General features: G+C 40.0%; 1 protein-coding gene across 1 annotated transcript; it reads left to right on the top strand.

Moving 5' to 3' along the window:
• The first annotated feature begins 2714 nt into the window (after window positions 1–2714).
• On the top strand, window positions 2715–3665 carry LOC123235374 (olfactory receptor 1K1-like). Its single transcript, XM_044661492.1, has one exon. The coding sequence runs from the start codon at window positions 2715–2717 to the stop codon at window positions 3663–3665; it is 951 nt and encodes a 316-aa protein (XP_044517427.1).
• The last annotated feature ends 15462 nt before the right edge of the window (window positions 3666–19127 follow it).

Genomic DNA, 19127 nt, shown 5'->3' with positions numbered 1-19127 from the left:
GGCTGGATCAGTTCACAACTCCACCAGCAATGCATTAATGTCCCAATTTGGCCACATACCCTCCAACATTCAATACTCTCCCCTGCTATCATTTTATCCAATCTTCTAGGTGTGAGGTGGTACCTCAGAGTTGTTTTGATTTGCATTTCTCTAATTATTAGAGATTTAGAACACTTTCTCATGTGCTTATTGATAGTTTTGATTTCTTTATCTAAAAATTGTCTATTCATGTCCCTTGCCCATTTATCAATTGGGGAATGGCTTGATTTTTTATACAATTGATTTAGCTCCTTGTATATTTGAGTAATTAGACCTCTGTCAGAGTTTTTTGTTATAAAGATTTTTTTCCCCCAGTTTGTTGTTTCCCTTCTGATTTTGGTTGCGTTGTTTTTGTTTGTACAAAATCTTTTTAATTTAATATAATCAAAATTTTACATTTTGTAATTTTTTTCTAACTCTTGCTTGGTTTTAAAATTTTCCTTTTCCCATATATCTGACAAATATACTATTCTATGTTCACCTAATTTTCTCATAGTTTCCTTCTTTATATTCAAGTCATTCACCCATTCTGAATTTATCTTGGTGTAGGGTGTGAGATGTTGATCTAAACCTAATCTCTCCCATATTGTTTTCCCCTTGCAAACTTTCCCTGATCTCCCCTTGATCAGCCCCAGGCTTCCCTTCACCTTTCATATAGCACATTGTTTGTACTTCCTTACTGCACTTAAAAGTTGTCTTGATGTTTCTTCTTTTTATATCACTGTCATTTCCCAGTGACTTCTACCCACACCAATGCAAGAGAACACTCCCTTGAAACAAAGAAGCACATACAAACAGAATAAACCAATATGCTTCCCAGGCCTGACAGCATCTGCTTCATTCAGCACCTGATCAGTCTACCACCTCTCAAACAGAAAAAAAAAAAAAAGATATGTTTCATCATCAGTCCTCTGGAGCCAAGATCGGTTATCACATTGATATGAGTTCTACTATCCATTGGCATTGTTTTCCTTTACGTTAGTGTAAGCATTCCATATATTTCTTATATTTATATGTATATGTATATTTCATATATTTCTTTGTGTCTTCTATATTTTTTTTCTTTTGGTTAATTTGTTCTATATCAATTCATACAAGTCCCTCCAAGTTTTTCTCAATTCTTCATATTTGTGGTTTCTTATGATCCAGACCTATTCTAATACATTCAGTCTCTTCAATTGCCCCCTCATTCAGTGAACACCCTGTTTCTAGTTTTTCTGTACTTCAAAAAAAATGCTAGAAATACTTTGCTATATTTTTTTAAACCCTTAACTTCTGTGTATTGACTTATAGGTGGAAGAGTGGTAAGGGTAGGCAATGGGGGTCAAGTGACTTGCCCAGGGTCACACAGCTGGGAAGTGTCTGAGGCCGGATTTGAACCTAGGACCTCCCGTCTCTGGCCTGGCTCTCAGTCCACTGAGCTACCCAGCTGCCCCCAATACTTTGCTATATTAGTTGTAAATGTAGAAGGTTAAGAACAAAGAATATGGTGTGTTGAAAGTTGTTGAAAAATTGAATTGAAAGGATGGTTATTTTATAGTTTTCCCTTTCCCACACTTTTCATTTCAATAGAACTGGTCTACTTACAATTCTTATATGTAACATTACATCTCATCTCTTAACTTTGCATGGTTCTCTCTCTCTCTCTCTCCCCGCCTCCACCAAATAACTGCAATAGATCTTTAAGTCAAATAATATGAATGTATCTTTGAATCAAACAGCTAAAAAAAGTAGCCTTTTTTAAAAGTTTCAAATTGTTCTCCAGAATAATTGGACTGATTCATAGTTCCACTAAATTAGTATGCCTACCTTCCTTCAGTCCTTCCAGCACTGATTACCTTTTTTTCCAGAATGAGTATAAAGTGAAAAATCAAAGTTGTTTTAATTTACATTTCTCTTATTAGTGACTGGAACAATTTTCATATATTTATTGAGAGTTGCTATCTCATGAACTGATATGTTATTATAAATTATAGTTACTGGTGTTAGTATCTTATCCTTCGATTACTGATAATAATACTGGCTGACATTTACATAGTGCTTAGTATGTGCTAAGTACTGTGCTAAATGCTTTACAATTATTATTTCATTTGATCCTCACAAAAGCCCTGGGCGAGACATGTTATTCTTATCCCTATTTTATAGATGAGGAAACTGAGGGAAACAGAAATTAGGTGATTTTCCCAAGGTCACACAGATAGTAAGTATCTAAAGGTAGATTTTAATTCAGGTCTATCCACCCTATCACCTAGACCAGTGTTGGCCAAGTATTGGCACCAATGCAAAGCCAGCACTCTGCCAGCTGCTATGGTCCTCCTCTTCCCAGCACCAGAGGACATTTTTTGCGTGCCCTGCACCTCTGTCCAGCACACACTTCCTCCCTCTGCTCTTTGGGGTAATGGGGGTCGTAAGGGGAGGGCTCACAGACAGCTTAAATTTGCCCTCTGGGCAGGGAACTTGAAAACTTCAGCCAACACTGATCCTAGACTGTAAGCTCAGTATCTCCTCTGGAACAACAACAACAAAAAAAAAAAAAAAAAAAAAAAAAAAAATACAACTTCCCAGAGTAGATATTTTAATTTATTTGTTAAATAAATTTTTCAGATGAAGAAAATGAGGCTCAGAAAGGGAAAGTGACTTACCAAAATTCCCTTGAGCAGAGAACTAAACAGAACATGGAGAGGACCAATAGGTCCTCTGAAGGGGCCCCTTTCATCCTTCTGGGCTTGTCTACAAGCCCTGGGCAACTGAGGCCTCTCTTTGCCCTATTCCTGGTCCTGTATATCGCAGGTGTGATGGGGAATGGCCTCATCGTGGCAGCCATCCGAGCCAGTCCGACCCTCCGTGCACCCATGTACTTCCTCCTGGCCCACCTCTCCTTCGCAGACCTCTGCTTCACGTCTGTCACCGTGCCCAAGATGCTGGCCAATCTGTTGGCCCAGGACCGCTCCATCTCACGGGCAGGCTGCCTGACTCAGATGTATTTCTTCTTCGCGCTGGGTGTGACTGACAGCTGCCTGCTGGCTGCCATGGCCTATGATCGCTACGTGGCCATTCGGCACCCTCTGCACTACCCCGTGAGGATGTCCCGGGCCGTGTGTACTGGACTTGTGGCTGCTGCCTGGGCTGTGTCTCACAGCCACTCCCTGCTGCACATCCTGCTCATGGCCCGCCTATCCTTCTGCGCCTCCAGGAGCGTGCCACACTTCTTCTGTGATCACCAGCCCCTGCTGCGGCTTGCCTGTTCCGACACTCAGCACATTCAGTTGCTCATCTTCACTGAGGGGGCGGCGGTGGTGGTCACGCCCTTCCTGCTCATCTTGGCCTCCTATGGAGCCATTGCTGTCGCTGTGCTACGCCTGCCTTCAGCCTCTGGACGGCTCCGGGCCGTGTCCACCTGCGGCTCTCATTTGGCGGTGGTGGGTCTTTTCTACGGCACTGTCATTGCAGTCTACTTTCAGCCCACAGCGCGATATGAGGCTGAGCGGGGTCGAGTGGCCACCGTAATGTATACGGTAGTGACCCCCATGCTCAACCCAGTCATTTATAGCCTCAGGAACCGAGACGTTCAGGGCGCACTCCGTGCTCTCTTTACTGGCCGCCGGATCTCAACGGAGCCCACCTAACAACTGGAATTACTTCCCTGAGAGGCAGAGAAGGCCAATAACCTGCTGGATCATAGGATACTAGAGTTGGAAGAGATTATCTAGTCCAACAAACTCATTTTTCAGATGAGGAAGCTGAGGCCCAGAAAGCGGTAATAGGTCACCAAAGAGCTACTAATGGCAGAAGTGGGATTTGATCTTACATCTTCTGGCTCATGCATGGATGCACACACAAGACACATAACTCCCATAGGTTGTAGGGACCATAAAAATCACAGAATGTAAGAACTAGAAGGGTCTTTCATGCTCCACTTCTCTTCCCATTCAGAGGAGAAAACTGACACACAGAAGAGTGAGGTGACTTCTTAAAGGTCACAAACAGCAGAGCTAGAAATCACTTCCAAGGCTCACTCTCCATTTCAATGCTCTTCCTTCCTCGCCTTTGCCTTCTCTGACCCATTCGGAATTTTCATTCTGAATTCACAACATTGTAGGAAAATGGAACCTAAGGCAGAAAAAAGCATATTCCCAAGATTACAATCCCTCCTATATATAATCTCTGGCTTACTTCCATTCCTAGTATGATAGATTGAAACCTGGAAGGAGAGAGGGAGGAATAAGCATTTATATTGTACCTAATATCCAGGCACTGCTCTAAATTCTTTTTTTTTTTAACTCTTACTTTCGATCTTAGAATCAATACTGTGTATTGGTTCCAAGGCAGAAGAATGGCAAGGGCTAGGCAATGGGGGTTAAGTGACTTGTCCAGGGTCACACAGCTAGGAAGTGTCTGAGGCCAGATTTGAACCTAGGACCTCCCGTCTCTAGGTTTGGCTCTCAATTTACTGAGGCGCCAACTGCCCTAAATTCTTTATAAATTATTATTTTATTTGATCTTCACAAGAACCCTGCAATGTAGGTGCTGTTATCATGCTCATTTTACAACTGAGGAAACTGAAGCAAACATTAAGTGAATGGCCCAATATCACATAGCTATTAAGTGTCCAAGGGTAGATTTGAACTCGTCTTTCCACTATGACACCTTATTGAAGGAAGGGACCTTAGAGGTCACCAGGTCCAACACCTTTATTTTATAAATGAGGAAACCCCATCCCAGAGAGTTTCAGTAAAATATCCAAAGACCCATAGCTAGTGTCTAGGGCAGGATCTGAGCACATCTATTGCAGAGCAGTGAGGCAGTGCAGATTAGAGCTCTGGTCCTGGAGTCAGAAAGACCTGTGTTTAGATTCGGACTAGCTGTTACTCTGGGCAAGTCACTTAACTCTGCCTCATTTCATTCATCTATAAAATGAGTGAGAAAACAAAATGGCAAACCACTCCAGTATCTTCGCCAAGATGATACCAATTGGGACCATGAAGAGTCAGACACAGCTGAAAACAAATGAACAGCAGCAGTAACCTCCTACCTCCAAGTCCAGTACTCTGTCCACTATACCACGCTGCCTGTCAATTATACTCCTTTTCAAACATTCCTTTATGAAGCACCTGCTATATGCAGAGCACTGTATTCTGGACCAGAGAAGACACACATTGAAACAAGACACTGTTACAAAGAAAAATTGATATGTATATGTTGTGGGAAGGAAGGGGTTAGGATGAGGAATATAGTAAGGTAAGGGATGATTGGGGAGTATAGGAAGGGATGCTCAAACAGACTCATCACTGAGGCTAGAGACAGAGGATAGGTACTGGGAGGAAATAGGCTGGGTCCTTCAGACAGGGGCTATCTCTGTCATATAAGAAGAATTGAGTCAGCCAGAAGTAGTATGGGTTTGGATCAAAGGTTTTTTGTTTAATTACTAAGGTCCCTTGAGGGAGGAGACAAGAGGCTCCTCCCTGCCAGTTAAACTAAAATCTCCAGGAAGTCTCCACTGGCTACTTCCTGCCCAAAATGGATACCCAGGTTTGCCCTCAAGAAATAAAAGTAAAGTTATTCCTTCTCTCTTCAGTTTTTACCCTAATATCAAGTATAATGATTCACCAGAGGCTTTTGTGTAGATATCAAAGGGGATATATTGATGTCAGGGATAAGCAGAGGGAAAAGGGGTTTTAGGGTTTTGTAACTGCTGCTAGGGAGAAAACTGGTGCTGGGGGAAGGGACGCAGGAGAGGGTCAGACTGAAAGAGGCCTGCTCTCTCAGTCAGGGAAGGTTTCACTGCCCTGAGGTAAAGGTATTTTATCAGATCACTAGATAAGGGGATGGCTTGATTTAGTTTGTCCTTCCTGCCTACAGAAGCTAAAACCACAATGTTTAACCACCAAACCGTCCTTCCTCCCAGGTCCTAATGGGGAAATCCAGGGAAAATAGCAGGATGTAATGGAGAGGTCAGGGAGAGGTCTAGAAAGAACATACCAGGTCCAAGATGCCCCAAAGGCAAAAGGCCCCTTCAGTTGGAATTTCAGGGCTATTTATAGCCTAGCTCTAATGGTTTTTCCAGTGAGTCCATCCCCCAAGCTGGTTGAACATTCTAAATCCTTTCAAACTGACAAGCTGTTACAGTTGGTTTGTAAAAGCAAGGGCTTTTGCTGGAACCGTACATTACAACACATACTGTACATTCATGGACTTATAACTCAGAATGGAGCTATGACACATACCAAAATAATCGAGTCTTTCCTAGGTTCATCTAGCCAGGCATTTATAGTACAACACTAAGTCCAAATCTTCAACTTTCCATGATTTTAGCCATGGGTACATACCTTCTCCTGAAACAGGTCTCAAAGCCTTCATGTCTTAATTGAAGGTCTTTCTTTCTGACCAGATATGCTTGAAATAATCACCACCTGGGAGTCAGCTCTCTGGAGGGCAGCCTCTTTGCACTGTCCTAAGTCCACTCAGTATTCACCAGGCCTGTCCTTGAAGTTTTATTGGATTAGCAGGGCCTGCTAGAGATCAGTCACCTTTGTGTCACCACAAAGCACAGAAAAAGAATTTTAGTATATTCATACAAAATAATATCAAATAAGCACACAGGAGAAACTCTGAGCAGTGAGAGACCATAACTAGTGGGAGAGATAAGAGAGGGCTTCCTAAAGGAGGTGGCATTGGAGTTAGACTGCAAAAGATAGGAAGAAATTCAGTAGACCAGATAAGTGAGATGGAGAGGGAGAGCTTTGCAAACTCAGGAAACAACATAAGCAAAGACACAGAGATGGAAAAACATGGGAACATATACAGGAGATACAAATTAGTCCAGTTTGGCTGCTGCATAGACTGTAGGAAAAGGAGCAGTATGCGGTAAGACTGGAAAGAGAGAATGACTCCAGCTTATAACACCTTGAGTGTCTAACTCACTTGGCTACAGGGAATCTTTAAAGGATTTTGAGCAAATTCCATGACAGGATCTGTGGGATGGTGATAGATTTGGAATCAGAGGACCTGGGTTTGGATAACTACTCTGATCCTTACCACCTACATGAGGGTGGGCAGGTCACTTTGTCTGGGCCCCCAATTCCTGTTAAATAAGAGGGTTAAGTCCCCTTCATGCCTTCAATCTATGATCATATAATACCATCAAAATCAACCTCTTTCTCTCTCATCTCTAGGAAGGACACAACAGGTGATAAGCTGACCATCTACACTTTCTAAAACTTGGCCATAATATTTATCACCAAACAATCACAGAATTATCACAAAGTTGCTGCTTTTTAGAATCAGAAAATCTCTTAGAAAATAGACTATTAACATTGTCAAGGACTTTACAACATCAAAATGTTAGAACAAGAAAGGCCATTATAGTATAGGACATGATCATGATGACATATTTCTAAAGCACTTTAAGGTGAAAGCTCTGGACTTTGCTGACTAAAGTCATGTGAAATAGAGAGGAGTGTATCATTTCCCAAATTTTATAGACGAAACTGAGACTGTAAGAGACCAAGTAGTAAGAGATCTCGGGTAGTATTATAACCAGAATTTTGACCCTTATCTCCTAATGCCACACTTAGTCATCTTTCTCATGTACTGAACTGTGGGTTATTATTAGTGATCTCATAGCCCAATTCTTTCATTTTACAGAGGAGAAAAGTAATATTTAGAGATAAAGTTATTTGCTCAAGATTAGATGGAATATTTAACTCCCGGTCTAAGGCTTTTTCCATTAGTTTATACTATCTTATGACTGTGGAACACCCTCCTGCCTTCCCCTTTCCTTCCCTTGGGAAGCTTTTACCTACCAAGGCACTAGGAGATTTAATGCCCATCTTGATAAAATGCAAAAGCCATTGGGTTTAGAGTCAGAGAACCTGGATCCAGATGTTGAGTCTGGTAACTCCCTAGACCTTAGCTTCTGCCTCTGTAAAATGAAGTTCATTAAATGATCCCAGGGTCATAGATTTAGAAGTTATCTAGTCACATGTTCTCAATTTACTAACAAGAATTCAGACCCAAGAGAAGATATAGTCTCATAGATAGAGAGCTGGAACTCCCAAACCAGAGCCTCTGACTCCAAATCCAGTGCTCATTCTATTATATCACACTGCTTCTCTTTGACTGTCTCCCAGCTCTAGATTACATGACCTAGAACTAAGTCTTTGCATATGGCGGATAGAAGACTACCCACTCCAGTTGTCAACCTTTCTTGTCCTCACTGGCTGGTACCCCTTCTAAAGGTTCCATAGCACTTGGGTCATGGAAGTGATGGATTTCAAACTGACTATGACCCAATAGTAAGACACCACTATCTCTGTGCTGCTCCCCAGACCCTGTCAACAGTTTTTACAAGGGAACACTTTCTGCTAAGTCACCATGAGTTGGAGACACTACAATAGTGGGGAAGATGGGTGTCATCTCCCTGTCCACTCGTACACTCGTTGCTTCTGCCCCTGTTCTAGGAGCAAAAGATTTTTTGAGCTAGGGAGCAGAGGAAGGGGAAGAACCTTAGACAGCATCAAATCTAATACCCTTATTCAACACATGAAAAAACTGAGATCCAGACAAGGGAAGCGAGTTGCCTTAGATCATGTAGTAAGTAGCAGAGCTTCAACTTGATCCAAATCTCCTGACTTCATATCTAGTGGGGTTTTTTATTACATTATTCATATACATTAATCCCTCCCTCCAGGATCCTGTGGACAAAAAGAACCTTTATTTCAAAAGTAAGTCTTGAAATCTGAAAATGAAAGCAGAAAAGTCATTTCTTAGAATAGATCAGATTCATTTGAACCCTTGGAAAGCAAGGCTATGACTAGCAATCCTGGCAAGTCAGGCAAGCATCTCTCAGAATAACTCTGGAGCAAAGGGAACAGAAAGAATTTTCAAAGAAACTTTTTAAGTAAAATTTCCCTCTGTGCTTCTGGGTCATTCCATGTTATTCCAGATCCAGAAGGGAATTGAGAGATGTGATAGAGACCTTGGAACATAAAGCCCCATTGGAAGGAGGCAGTGACAGGAATCTCAGGACCCAGAGACCCAATGGGTAGAGATACCACATAATTGAAGACTGTAGGGATAGGTTAGGTCAATCCTAAGAATATTTCTGGAGTTCAGCTACCCAGTAGTTAAGTAGTTTAGCGAATAGAGTCCTGGGCTTAGAGTGCAATCTGACCTCAGATACTCACTAGCTATGTGATCATGGGCAAGTCACATAACCTCTGGTTACCTCAATCCCCTGGAAAAGCAAATGGGAAACCACTGGAGTATCTTTGCCAAGAAAACTCCCATCCAGGGTCACAAAGAGTCAGATAGGACTAAACAATAACAACAGTTGCCTGGGGTTGGGGATAGCAGAGAGAAAGTGTGGCATCTCATAATTTTCTATCTCAACCAATTATTCTTGATACTGTAGTGCTATGGGTGGTCATCCCTATTCACTGAAGCAGAACAAATACTGTCAGCACTCTAAATTTCATCTCTCTGATGGTCCTTTCCTATTTATAGCTCTGCCAGAAAGCTTACCAGAGTTTCTGAGGTCAAGGATAAAGAGCAGTTAATTTCTATCTAGTAATGTAGTCATTTCTGTACAGTTGGTAATATTTTCTGTGTCCTCATCATCTTGTATTTCTGTATCTGTTTTCATGCTCTACCCTCCACTAGGATGAAGTTCCTTAAGGATAGGGACTGTTGTTCATTTTTATCTTTGTATCACTATACCTAGTTCATTGTCTTGAATGTTGTGGGCAACTAGTAAATATTTGTTTAACTGAACTATTATCATACATATAATCTAATTCTGTTCTTGAACCCACTATAGTTCTAGGCCAAAGTTTACCATCCATATTCTGTGGTTCTTAGTTATTCCAGACCTAGGCCTTTTGTTATTCTGATTTATTGCCTATTTATTATTCTTGGGCAGCTAGGTGACATTGTAGATAGACTATTGGGCCCGGAGTCAAAAAGACTCATCTTCCTAAGTTCAAAACTGACTTTAGACACTTATTAGACATTTACTAGCTACTAGGTGACTCACCCTGGGCAAGTCACTTAATCTTTTTTGCCTCTATTTCCTCATCTGTAAAATGAGCAGAAGAAGGAAAAGCAAACCATTCCAGTATCTTGGCCAAGAAAACCCCAAATGGGGTTAAGAAGAGTCAAACACAACTGAACAACAACAATTTATTGCTCTTCTTTGTTCTAAATTATTCTAGGTCCAGTCTTTCTTTGGTTGCTTTGGTCCTAGTTTATTCTAGGTCTTGGCTTATAATTATTGTTCTGCAAATTTACAAGCCCACCTTCATTTCTATCTTAATCATTCTAGCTTGTCTTAGGTCCAAGTCTCTAGATATTGATTATCCTATCTTTCTGATTCTACTTATTCCAAGTCTAGAAATTCTATGGTCTCAGATTATTCTAGACCTAAGTTTCCAATGGTTTTATGTTTCTCCACCTATCTCCTTGAGTAGAGGGCAATTTTCCCCAGAGACTAGGGGCTTCATGAAGAAGAGATAATGTCGTCTTATCAAATTTCCCATAGCAACTAGACAGTTTTCTCATCTGTAAAATGAACTGGAGAAGGAAATAGCAAACCATTCTAGTATCTTTGCCAAGAAAACCAAAATTGAGTCATAACACTCAGATATGACTGAAACTGAAACAACTCCCTTTTCCTTTTTCATTTGACTTTGCAAGAGATTATGTAACTGTTTTTCTAGCCCTGGTTCTTCAGTGGGTCTGATCCCAATTATGTAAGGTCCTGTCCTTATTGGAAAACAAGAATAGCTTAAAATCAATTAAGGGAAGGTTTGAATGGGATAAAAAGTGATGGAGAAGTGCTGAATAAAGTGGGCCTGGGAACTCGAAGAGTGAATGAAGACTAGATAATATGACCAGATTAGAGAGTTTAAAGGAGATTTGCATTTCTCTGGTCTACATCTGAAGAGGAAGGTTTGCTTCAACACCCCTTAATATGGTCTTTCAGTCTCTAGTTGAAGCCATAAACATAAAATTCCTCCAGAGGCAACCCAATCTACTTTTAGAGAATGAAACTGTGGTTAATGCTGCCACCACATGGAAAAATCCAGTCATAACCATGGACTCTGAAACAAGGGAGGAAATAATGCCACCACTACAATCCTTCCCACTGCTTTCATCTATCTGTATTCCTGGATTCATAGATTTGGAGCTGAAAGGCATAATTTAGAAGGACATCAAGTCTGATCCTCTTATTTTACAGATGAGGAAACTGAGGCACCAAGAGTTTAAGTGGCTTGCCCAGGATCACATCAGTAGTGAGGGTCTAAGGTAGAATTTGAATGAAAGCCTTCTTGACTCCAAGCTTTCACCATGCTTTTTAAGGCTTAGGGATGTACAAAAGGACATATTCAAAGACAAACTTTAAAGATCCTCTAGCCTAAGCCTCTTATTTACAGATAAGGAGAGCGGAAAGCTAAAGAGGGTAAGTGACCTCCTCAAGCTTACATAACCAGTAAGTAGCAGAACTAGAATTCAGACCCAGTTCTTCTGATTCTTAAAATCTAGTGCTTTTTCCATTATACCACCAAAGAAACAGATGTTGGCCCAATTTCAATTTATGATTGTCCCAACACAATAGCCTTTCTAAGGGATGATCTCGTTCTTTGGCTCTCCACAATGTTGTTTAAAAAAAAAAAGACACCCTCCCTCCCCCAGGACTAAACTCCTTTCCATTCCAGAGGTAAATAGACAATGAACAGTCTTCAGCAGCTATAGCTCACTTGGAAGATGAAAGGCAGGGCTGGCCTACTCTCCTGCTTTAAAGAGCCCCAGGTATGCCCTGACTTACTGAGCCTGACAAATCATAGAAACTCTTTGTTGGTACTTTCCTTTGATTTGATGGTTCATGAGATTTGGAGCTGAGCCTAATCAGTCTATCAATCAATAATAATGGGCATTTATTAGGTGCCTACTATATGCCAGGCATTGTACTCCATACTTAGAATGCAAGGACAAAAATGAATCTCGATCTCTGCTCTCAAAGACCTTATAGTCTATTGAGGGAGACATGGACATACTGCCCTTGATCTTAGCCAAAAGACTGAGAAGTGAAGAGACATGGATATAAATATACATTTATAAAATATGTATGATATTAGGTATATGGAAAAGTTTTTCTTAACTTTTTTTATATGCCAGAGCTCCTTTGGAAGTCACATGAAACCTATTGACTCCTTCTCAAAATAAAATTTTCAATTTACTAAATAAAATACATAGGAATACAATGGAAACTGACTGATTGACAGACACTTTCTAGCTATATGTCTCTGGGCAAGTCACTTAAACTCAACTGCCTAGTCCTTACCACTCTTCTGCTTTGGAACTTATACTTAGTATTGTTTCTAAGACAGAATATATAAGTTTTTAAAAAAAAACTAATTTTTTTATTTTTTAATTTATTTAGAATATTTTCCCATGGTTATAAGATTTATATTCTTTCCCTCACCTCTTCCCTCCCCACTCCCAGAGCTGACAAACAATTCCATTGGGTTATTATACATATGTTATTATTCAAAACCTATCCATATTATTCACATTTGCAATAGTTTTTCATATGATTGATTATTTGGTTCAATAGATATATGCCTGGAGTTTTGGCTTTAGAACACTAATTTTTTTTAAGATATATAATTGTAAAAATATTTTTTAAAATAGATTCATGGGCCCCAGGTTAAGAGCCTATGAACTGTAAAAGATAAATACAATCTACATTTTTGAGCAAGACTGATATTCGGGGCATTAGCAAAGAATGAAACTCCTTCATTTTACATAAGAGCAAATTGATGCCCAAAGAGGAGAAAAGACTTGCCCAAAGTCACTCAACTAGTAAAGTGACTAAGTTGGGATTTCAACCCTGGTCTTCTGATTGCAAATCCAACATTATTCCCTGCTTCCTTGTCTATTTTTGCACAAATTAGCATTCGACCTCAGTTTTTCATCCTGCCTGCTCTGTCAAATGGTACTGACTCACTATTGCTCATAGCTTTCATTTGTAAAGCTCTCCACAAGTTATCTAATATTTTCCCAACAACAATCTTATGGAAGCATGCATTGAAGTGGTAATATTCCATATTAAAGAAGAATAATGAGCCTGAAAGATGATGTCATTTGAGTAGAGAAACAGTAAGAGTGGGAGCTAGGACTTCAACACAGGTCTTTGAAGTCTTAATACTGTATAATTTTTGTAAAATCCAAGATTAAAAAAATTCTTTTTGAGAGAAATTTCAGGAAAAGGAGCTCGCTAACTCCCTGAATCAAGAAAGTGAACTTTTTGAGGAAGGTTCCATAAAGAAGCCTGCAGAAACCACACACTGCATCAAAAGATCCAGAATGAACTTTGGGATATAGTGAATTGAACTGAAGGGGGTTGAACACATTTACTCTGAATGTAAACTCTTATGCCAAAGGGGATTGTCCCCTACTTGGCTTTTTGTCAATGCATCTATCAATCATTGGTTTTGCTCTCTTTCTCTTTTATTTCCCTCTTATCCCCAAATTATTATAATTTCTTCTTAGAAAGTATAATATTGTATTCACCTCTAGTAAGAGATCTTTAAAGATATAAGCTGATTATGTGAAATTATTCATTGGGGAGACTAGGCATATAAATCTGGTAGATTTCAACATGCTCATCTCCCAAAAGAATCACGGGGGGGGGTGTAAAGGGAACCCCTTCCTCCCAGGGTCGTGAACTTTCTGCTTGTCTGAGCCAGCCCATTAGCGTGGCTGGAACACTCTAAACAGATGTCACAGGTTAAGAGTCCTGGGATCATGATCCAAGACTAAGGGTCACAGATCTGGGTCAGAGAGATATTGATTGGTTCCTGAGATGTGATAGACCAATGCACAGGGAAAGGAAGAGACGTGAAGAGAGAGGAAGATAAAAAAATGAGACCACAGAGGATATCAGGTTCTTCTCTGGAGGTCTTTGCCTGGGGATCTTTCTGAGATTCGGCTTTAGTGGCTTGGCTTTTTCCAAGACACATAGTACAAGCATGTGACTATACTTTTTTGCCTCTGTGTTAGGTTTTAGAATTGAAAGATTGTCTGAATCTCTCCCTTGAACTTATAACAATCTGCTTTCTTGCTATTTCTCTTTTTCCATCTCTTAAAAAGGAATCAGGGGGAAGAAACCATTTAAATTTCATGATAACAGATGCTGTGTCCAGTCTATCTTTGTATAAGGGAGTGGTCTAGAATCTGAAGTAAAGTCAGGAATAAAAAACAATAGTAAGCATTTCTATATCACCTTTTTCAGGGTTACTAAGTACCTCCTTAATGCGGATAAGTCCATGGTTAGAACTGACACCCTAAACACACACACACACACACACACACACACACACACACACACACACACAAACACAAACACCAATAGCAATCACCACCTAGGAGAGTCTAGATGGCATCCTGCTGAGGAATAACAAGATCCTTACCCACAAGGAAAAACGTGTTCATTAGCAGTAGATATACTCTCGCTCATGAAAGTGGTCTCCTGGAAGAGAACTAACTAAGAGAACTAAGAGAACTAACATTCCTTCCCAGAAAGCAGGAGCCCTGTAGCAGGTGTCAGCTCCAGCAGACAGCAGGGGCAGCTCTTGGGAGAAAAAGCAAACAAGTTCAGAGGCAGAACTGGTAGGGAGGCACAGTTGGCTCATGCAACACCAGATTGGGAGAAGTATTCTTGCTGAGACCACTCGAGAGTCTTCTGGGGAGTGTTAGTCCCCAGTTGGCAGCCTGGAAACTTGTGGGAGACCTTACACTTTTGTAGAGTTTCTCATAGATGCAGGGATAAGGAAAAGAAGTGGGGGGGGGGGATTTTCCCTTTACTTTTCTTCCCATGCTAATTAAATATTTTTTTAATTTTTTTTAACTCCAGGTCTCTTGGTCAAGAAGGCACTACATGAGAATTCTAGTCACATTTACAAAATGGTGATTATCCAAAATGCCACACAAGTGGGATATCAAGACATTCCAGAGTTGCTGGGCTAATATTCCCAGCCCCAAGCATAAAGCCTTACACACAGTAGGCACTTAAGCTTCAAGAAATGTATTTTGGATTTAATTGAACCTGTTTTTAGTTAATTCATGCTTTCTCCATACTGTCTTTCTGTTTCTCACACTCAAATTGCCTCCCTCCTCCCCGCTTTCTACTCACTTTCCATTCTGACTTTCATAGCTTTAGGCCCACAGATTGTTGCTAACACAGATTCCTGGCAGTTTTTTAAACTTCTCCCACTAAATCACTTTCAAAGTCCTATAATTCTGGGTCATGAGATCCAGTCCACCTCCAAGGGTATGTGTCACTGATTCCCTGATACCACTGAACTTGAAAATAAGAAAAATCATTATTTCTTTTTAAATCATTCTGAAATACAAAATTTGCTTGGCTGTTGTACCTGCCTACAATTCCTGGATACTTTACCATTTGCTGATATACTCCTAATTGGGCAAATTCACCATTCCCTGACATTCTCAATATGTTTTCCTCTCATCTTTCTAACTCATCTCTCATTTTAGGCCTGGCTTTCATTTACTCTACTTTTCCTCATCTTCCTTTTCTCCCAGTCTTTTATTTCTGCCTTCTTTGCACCACCCCCTTTCTTCTTTCCCCTTTCCTCTTTCATCATTGGCCATGATATGGAATAGAAATAGATTTTTTTTTAATTTTGTTACTTCTTGAGATGTGGAACAACTGGAACAGTAATGCACTATTGGTGAAGTTGTGAACTGGTTCAAATGTTCTGAAGAACAACTAGAAAGTTTGCTCAAAGGGCTATAAAACTATGCATACCTTTTGAACCTACATTAGCACTACTAAGTCTGTATCCCAAAGAGATGAAAGGGAAAAAAAAGGATTAAAATTTACCAAAATATTCATAGCAGCTCTTCTTGTGATGGCAAAGTATTAGAAATTGAGGGAGGGGGCAGCTGGGTAGCTCAGTGGAGTGAGAGTCAGGCCTAGAGACAGGAGGTCCTAGGTTCAAATATGGCCTCAGACACTTCCCAGCTGTGTGACCCTGGGCAAGTCACTTGACCCCCATTGCCCACCTTTACCAATCTTCCACCTATGAGACAATACACCGAAGTACAAGGGTTTAAAAAAAAAAGAAATTGAGGGGATGCCCATCCTTTGGGGAATGACTAATCAAGTTGTAATATATGATTGTGATAGAATACTATTTTGTTATAGGAAATAACAAGCACGATGGTTTCAGGAAAATTTGGGAGGACTTATATGATCTGATGCAAAGTGAAATGAGCAGAACTAGGAGAACATTATGCACAGGAACTGCAATATTGTATGATGATCAACTGCAAATGACATTCTGATCAATACAAAAATATAGGACAATTCTGAGGAACTTAAGATGAAAAATGCTATCCACTTCCAGAGAGAACTGATAGATTCTTAGTACATATTGAAGCATTTTTTTCACTTTCTTCCTTTATTTCTCTTTTTTTCTCTTCCTTCCTTCCTTTTTCTTATTTATTTTTGCAAAATGGCCAAACTGAACTCTTCCTGAGCTCAAATCTGGCCTCAGACACTTACTAACTGTGTTAGTGACCGGGGCAAGTCACTTGACATTGTTTGTCTCCATTTTTCCATCTGTAAAATGAGCTGGAGAAGGAAATGGCAAACCACTCCAGTATCTTTGCCAAGAAAACCCAAAGTGGGGTGGCAAACAGTCAGACACAACTGAAAAATGACTGAACGACAACAAATATGGAACTATGTATTGCATGATTTCACATAAATAATTAATAACACATTTCTTACCTTCTCAATAGGTGGAGGAGGAATAGGAGGTGTTATAAGGAAGAGGATTTTAGCATGTCAGGTCTACAAGGGAGAGTGGCAGGAGGATAAAGATTCTGGAATGTTGGAAGTGAGTTCAGGCAGTTAACTAGGGGTTGAGCTGTCTTCCTCTGGTTTGGCCTGGAGAAGTCTGGCTACTTTCCTTGGTGTCTGTACAACTTTAATCTCCCATCCTACCTGCTTACCTGATACTTGCTGTGATCTACTGAGTTCTTGGTGTGATCCTGAGTCTTTTGGACCAGCTGTCTGTAAGATCAGGTCTGGGGTCCTTTTGGATCCAAGATCTTTTCCCTGGGCCCAGATACCTGCCATAGACCACTTCTCTATTACCATCAAAAGGGGAGTTTGGTTTAGTGTAGGACTATCCAAATTAGGGACTGAGATCTATTAGATAGCTAGGGAGATCAGTGTAGGGATCAATCTCTGTGAAGACTCTCGGTGATGAAACATTTAGATCTGGGGGGGAGGTTTAGGTAGTTGATATAAGTTTAGGGTTATCCAAATTCCCTTTCCACCTTTCCTTTTTATAATAAATCCAACATCTATCCCTGTTATTGAGTGGTCTGTATGTGTTACTTCAGGACAGACTCTGCCTGGGCTGGGTCCTGTCAGTCTATCAACCCACAGTCACCCTATTAATGCTGGTTCTGTTAGCCTTCCCAAACCTGTTAAATCTTCTGATGCTGGCCTATATTAACCATCTAGTCCCATCCCATAAAATCACCCTCTTACAAAGGGGAGAGAATTTGGAACTTAAAAAAATTTTAATGTTTTTTTTTTTTTAAATTGAGATCCACATGTAAAACCCAGTGGAGTTGTACATCGGCTAAGGGGGGATTAGGGGGTCTGGGAGAGAGGGAAAGAACATGAAATATGTAACTAGGGGAAAATATTCAAAATAAAAATTTTTTAATTTAAAAAAATTGGGATCCCCAAACTAACCAAAATGAGTTATAATTTGCTTAAACACTTATTCTTTTATTAGACTGGCTAAGTCACAGCTTTTCTGTGTAGTAGTCTCATTTATCAAATGGGAAATAATCCCAGTAACACTGAGCTCACCTGGTCTGTTATGACAGTCAAATGAAAGATAAAGCACTTTGAAATTTTTAAAGCATTATATGAATTATTGTTGTTATTATTGTTGTTGTTGTGTCTTGTCTTGGGCCATATTTATCTATTCAGAGCTTCTAGGGTCTTTTATAGCAAAAGCATTTCCCCTTCTTGTCATTCCTTCTTCTTTGCTGCCATCCTGTGGTGGTGATAGGTTATAGCCACCATTTCTATTTCCACTAATTCTAGTTGCTACTTTTCACTTAAGTATAGTTAAAACAGGGTCAGCTGGACAATTCATAGCATTATAGGATTTAGAGTTGGAAGAGATTTTTTAAATCATCTAGTAATAATTTGTTCATTGTACAAGTAAAAAACTGAGGCCCAAAGAGAAGTTATATGCACAAAGAACACATAAATAATAAGTAGTACATTTGGGGCTCACTCGTTCCATTATCCCAAATCCAACGCACTTTCCATACTACATTACAATACTCCTTATGCTCTCCTCTATTTAATATAGTGTTTAATTGGCCAACAGTCTCTTAGCCCCTATTCTAGACAGAGCTATCTGAGTAGATTGCCTAGATGTCTTGATAATTACTTGGGTTTAATCTAGCCCATACCCAGATGTGGGAGGGAGGTCATGGTCAATATTTTCAATTATTTGAAGAGCTTTTGTGAGGAAAAGGGAATAGATTTGTTTTTCTGGGCACTTTAAGAGGCAGAACTATGGCTAGCAAGTGTAAGGTAGAAGGAGGAATATATTGACCTTGTTTAAGAACTTCCCAATAATGTGATATGCCCAATCACTACCTTCGAAGAAAGTGAGTTCCCTATTGATGGAAGTATTCAATAAAGGGTCCTCCTGGTCCAGTAGAGAATGAAACAGATGACTTCTGAAATTCCTTCTCTCTAGATGAACTTATGCTCATATCTTTACCTCAAATAAAGTATTGTGAATCATGGTTTTAGGAGTCAAGTTCAATTACTATGATGGCATTAAGTATATGTAGAGATATCTACAAGTAACATGTCTAAAGCTCCAGAATTTATGTATTCATTAATTTTAAATTTACAAAAATCAAGACATGGTTCTATGAGTGTCCCATACACATTCATTTTTAATGACTAGGATTATATCTCCATTAAAGTTCCTTTAGGATGCCTACTGTATGAA

This window comes from Gracilinanus agilis, chromosome 2 (genome assembly GCF_016433145.1).
Source record: "Gracilinanus agilis isolate LMUSP501 chromosome 2, AgileGrace, whole genome shotgun sequence".
In the NCBI taxonomy this organism is placed as follows: domain Eukaryota; kingdom Metazoa; phylum Chordata; class Mammalia; order Didelphimorphia; family Didelphidae; genus Gracilinanus; species Gracilinanus agilis.
Note: the sequence above shows the minus strand (reverse complement) of the source record. Positions and strands in the feature narration are given on the sequence as shown.

What these genes read in the sequence shown, in the direction of transcription:
- LOC123235374 (XM_044661492.1), top strand. Translation starts at nt 2,715, where the DNA reads ATGGAGAGGACCAATAGGTCCTCTGAAGGGGCCCCTTTCATCCTTCTG.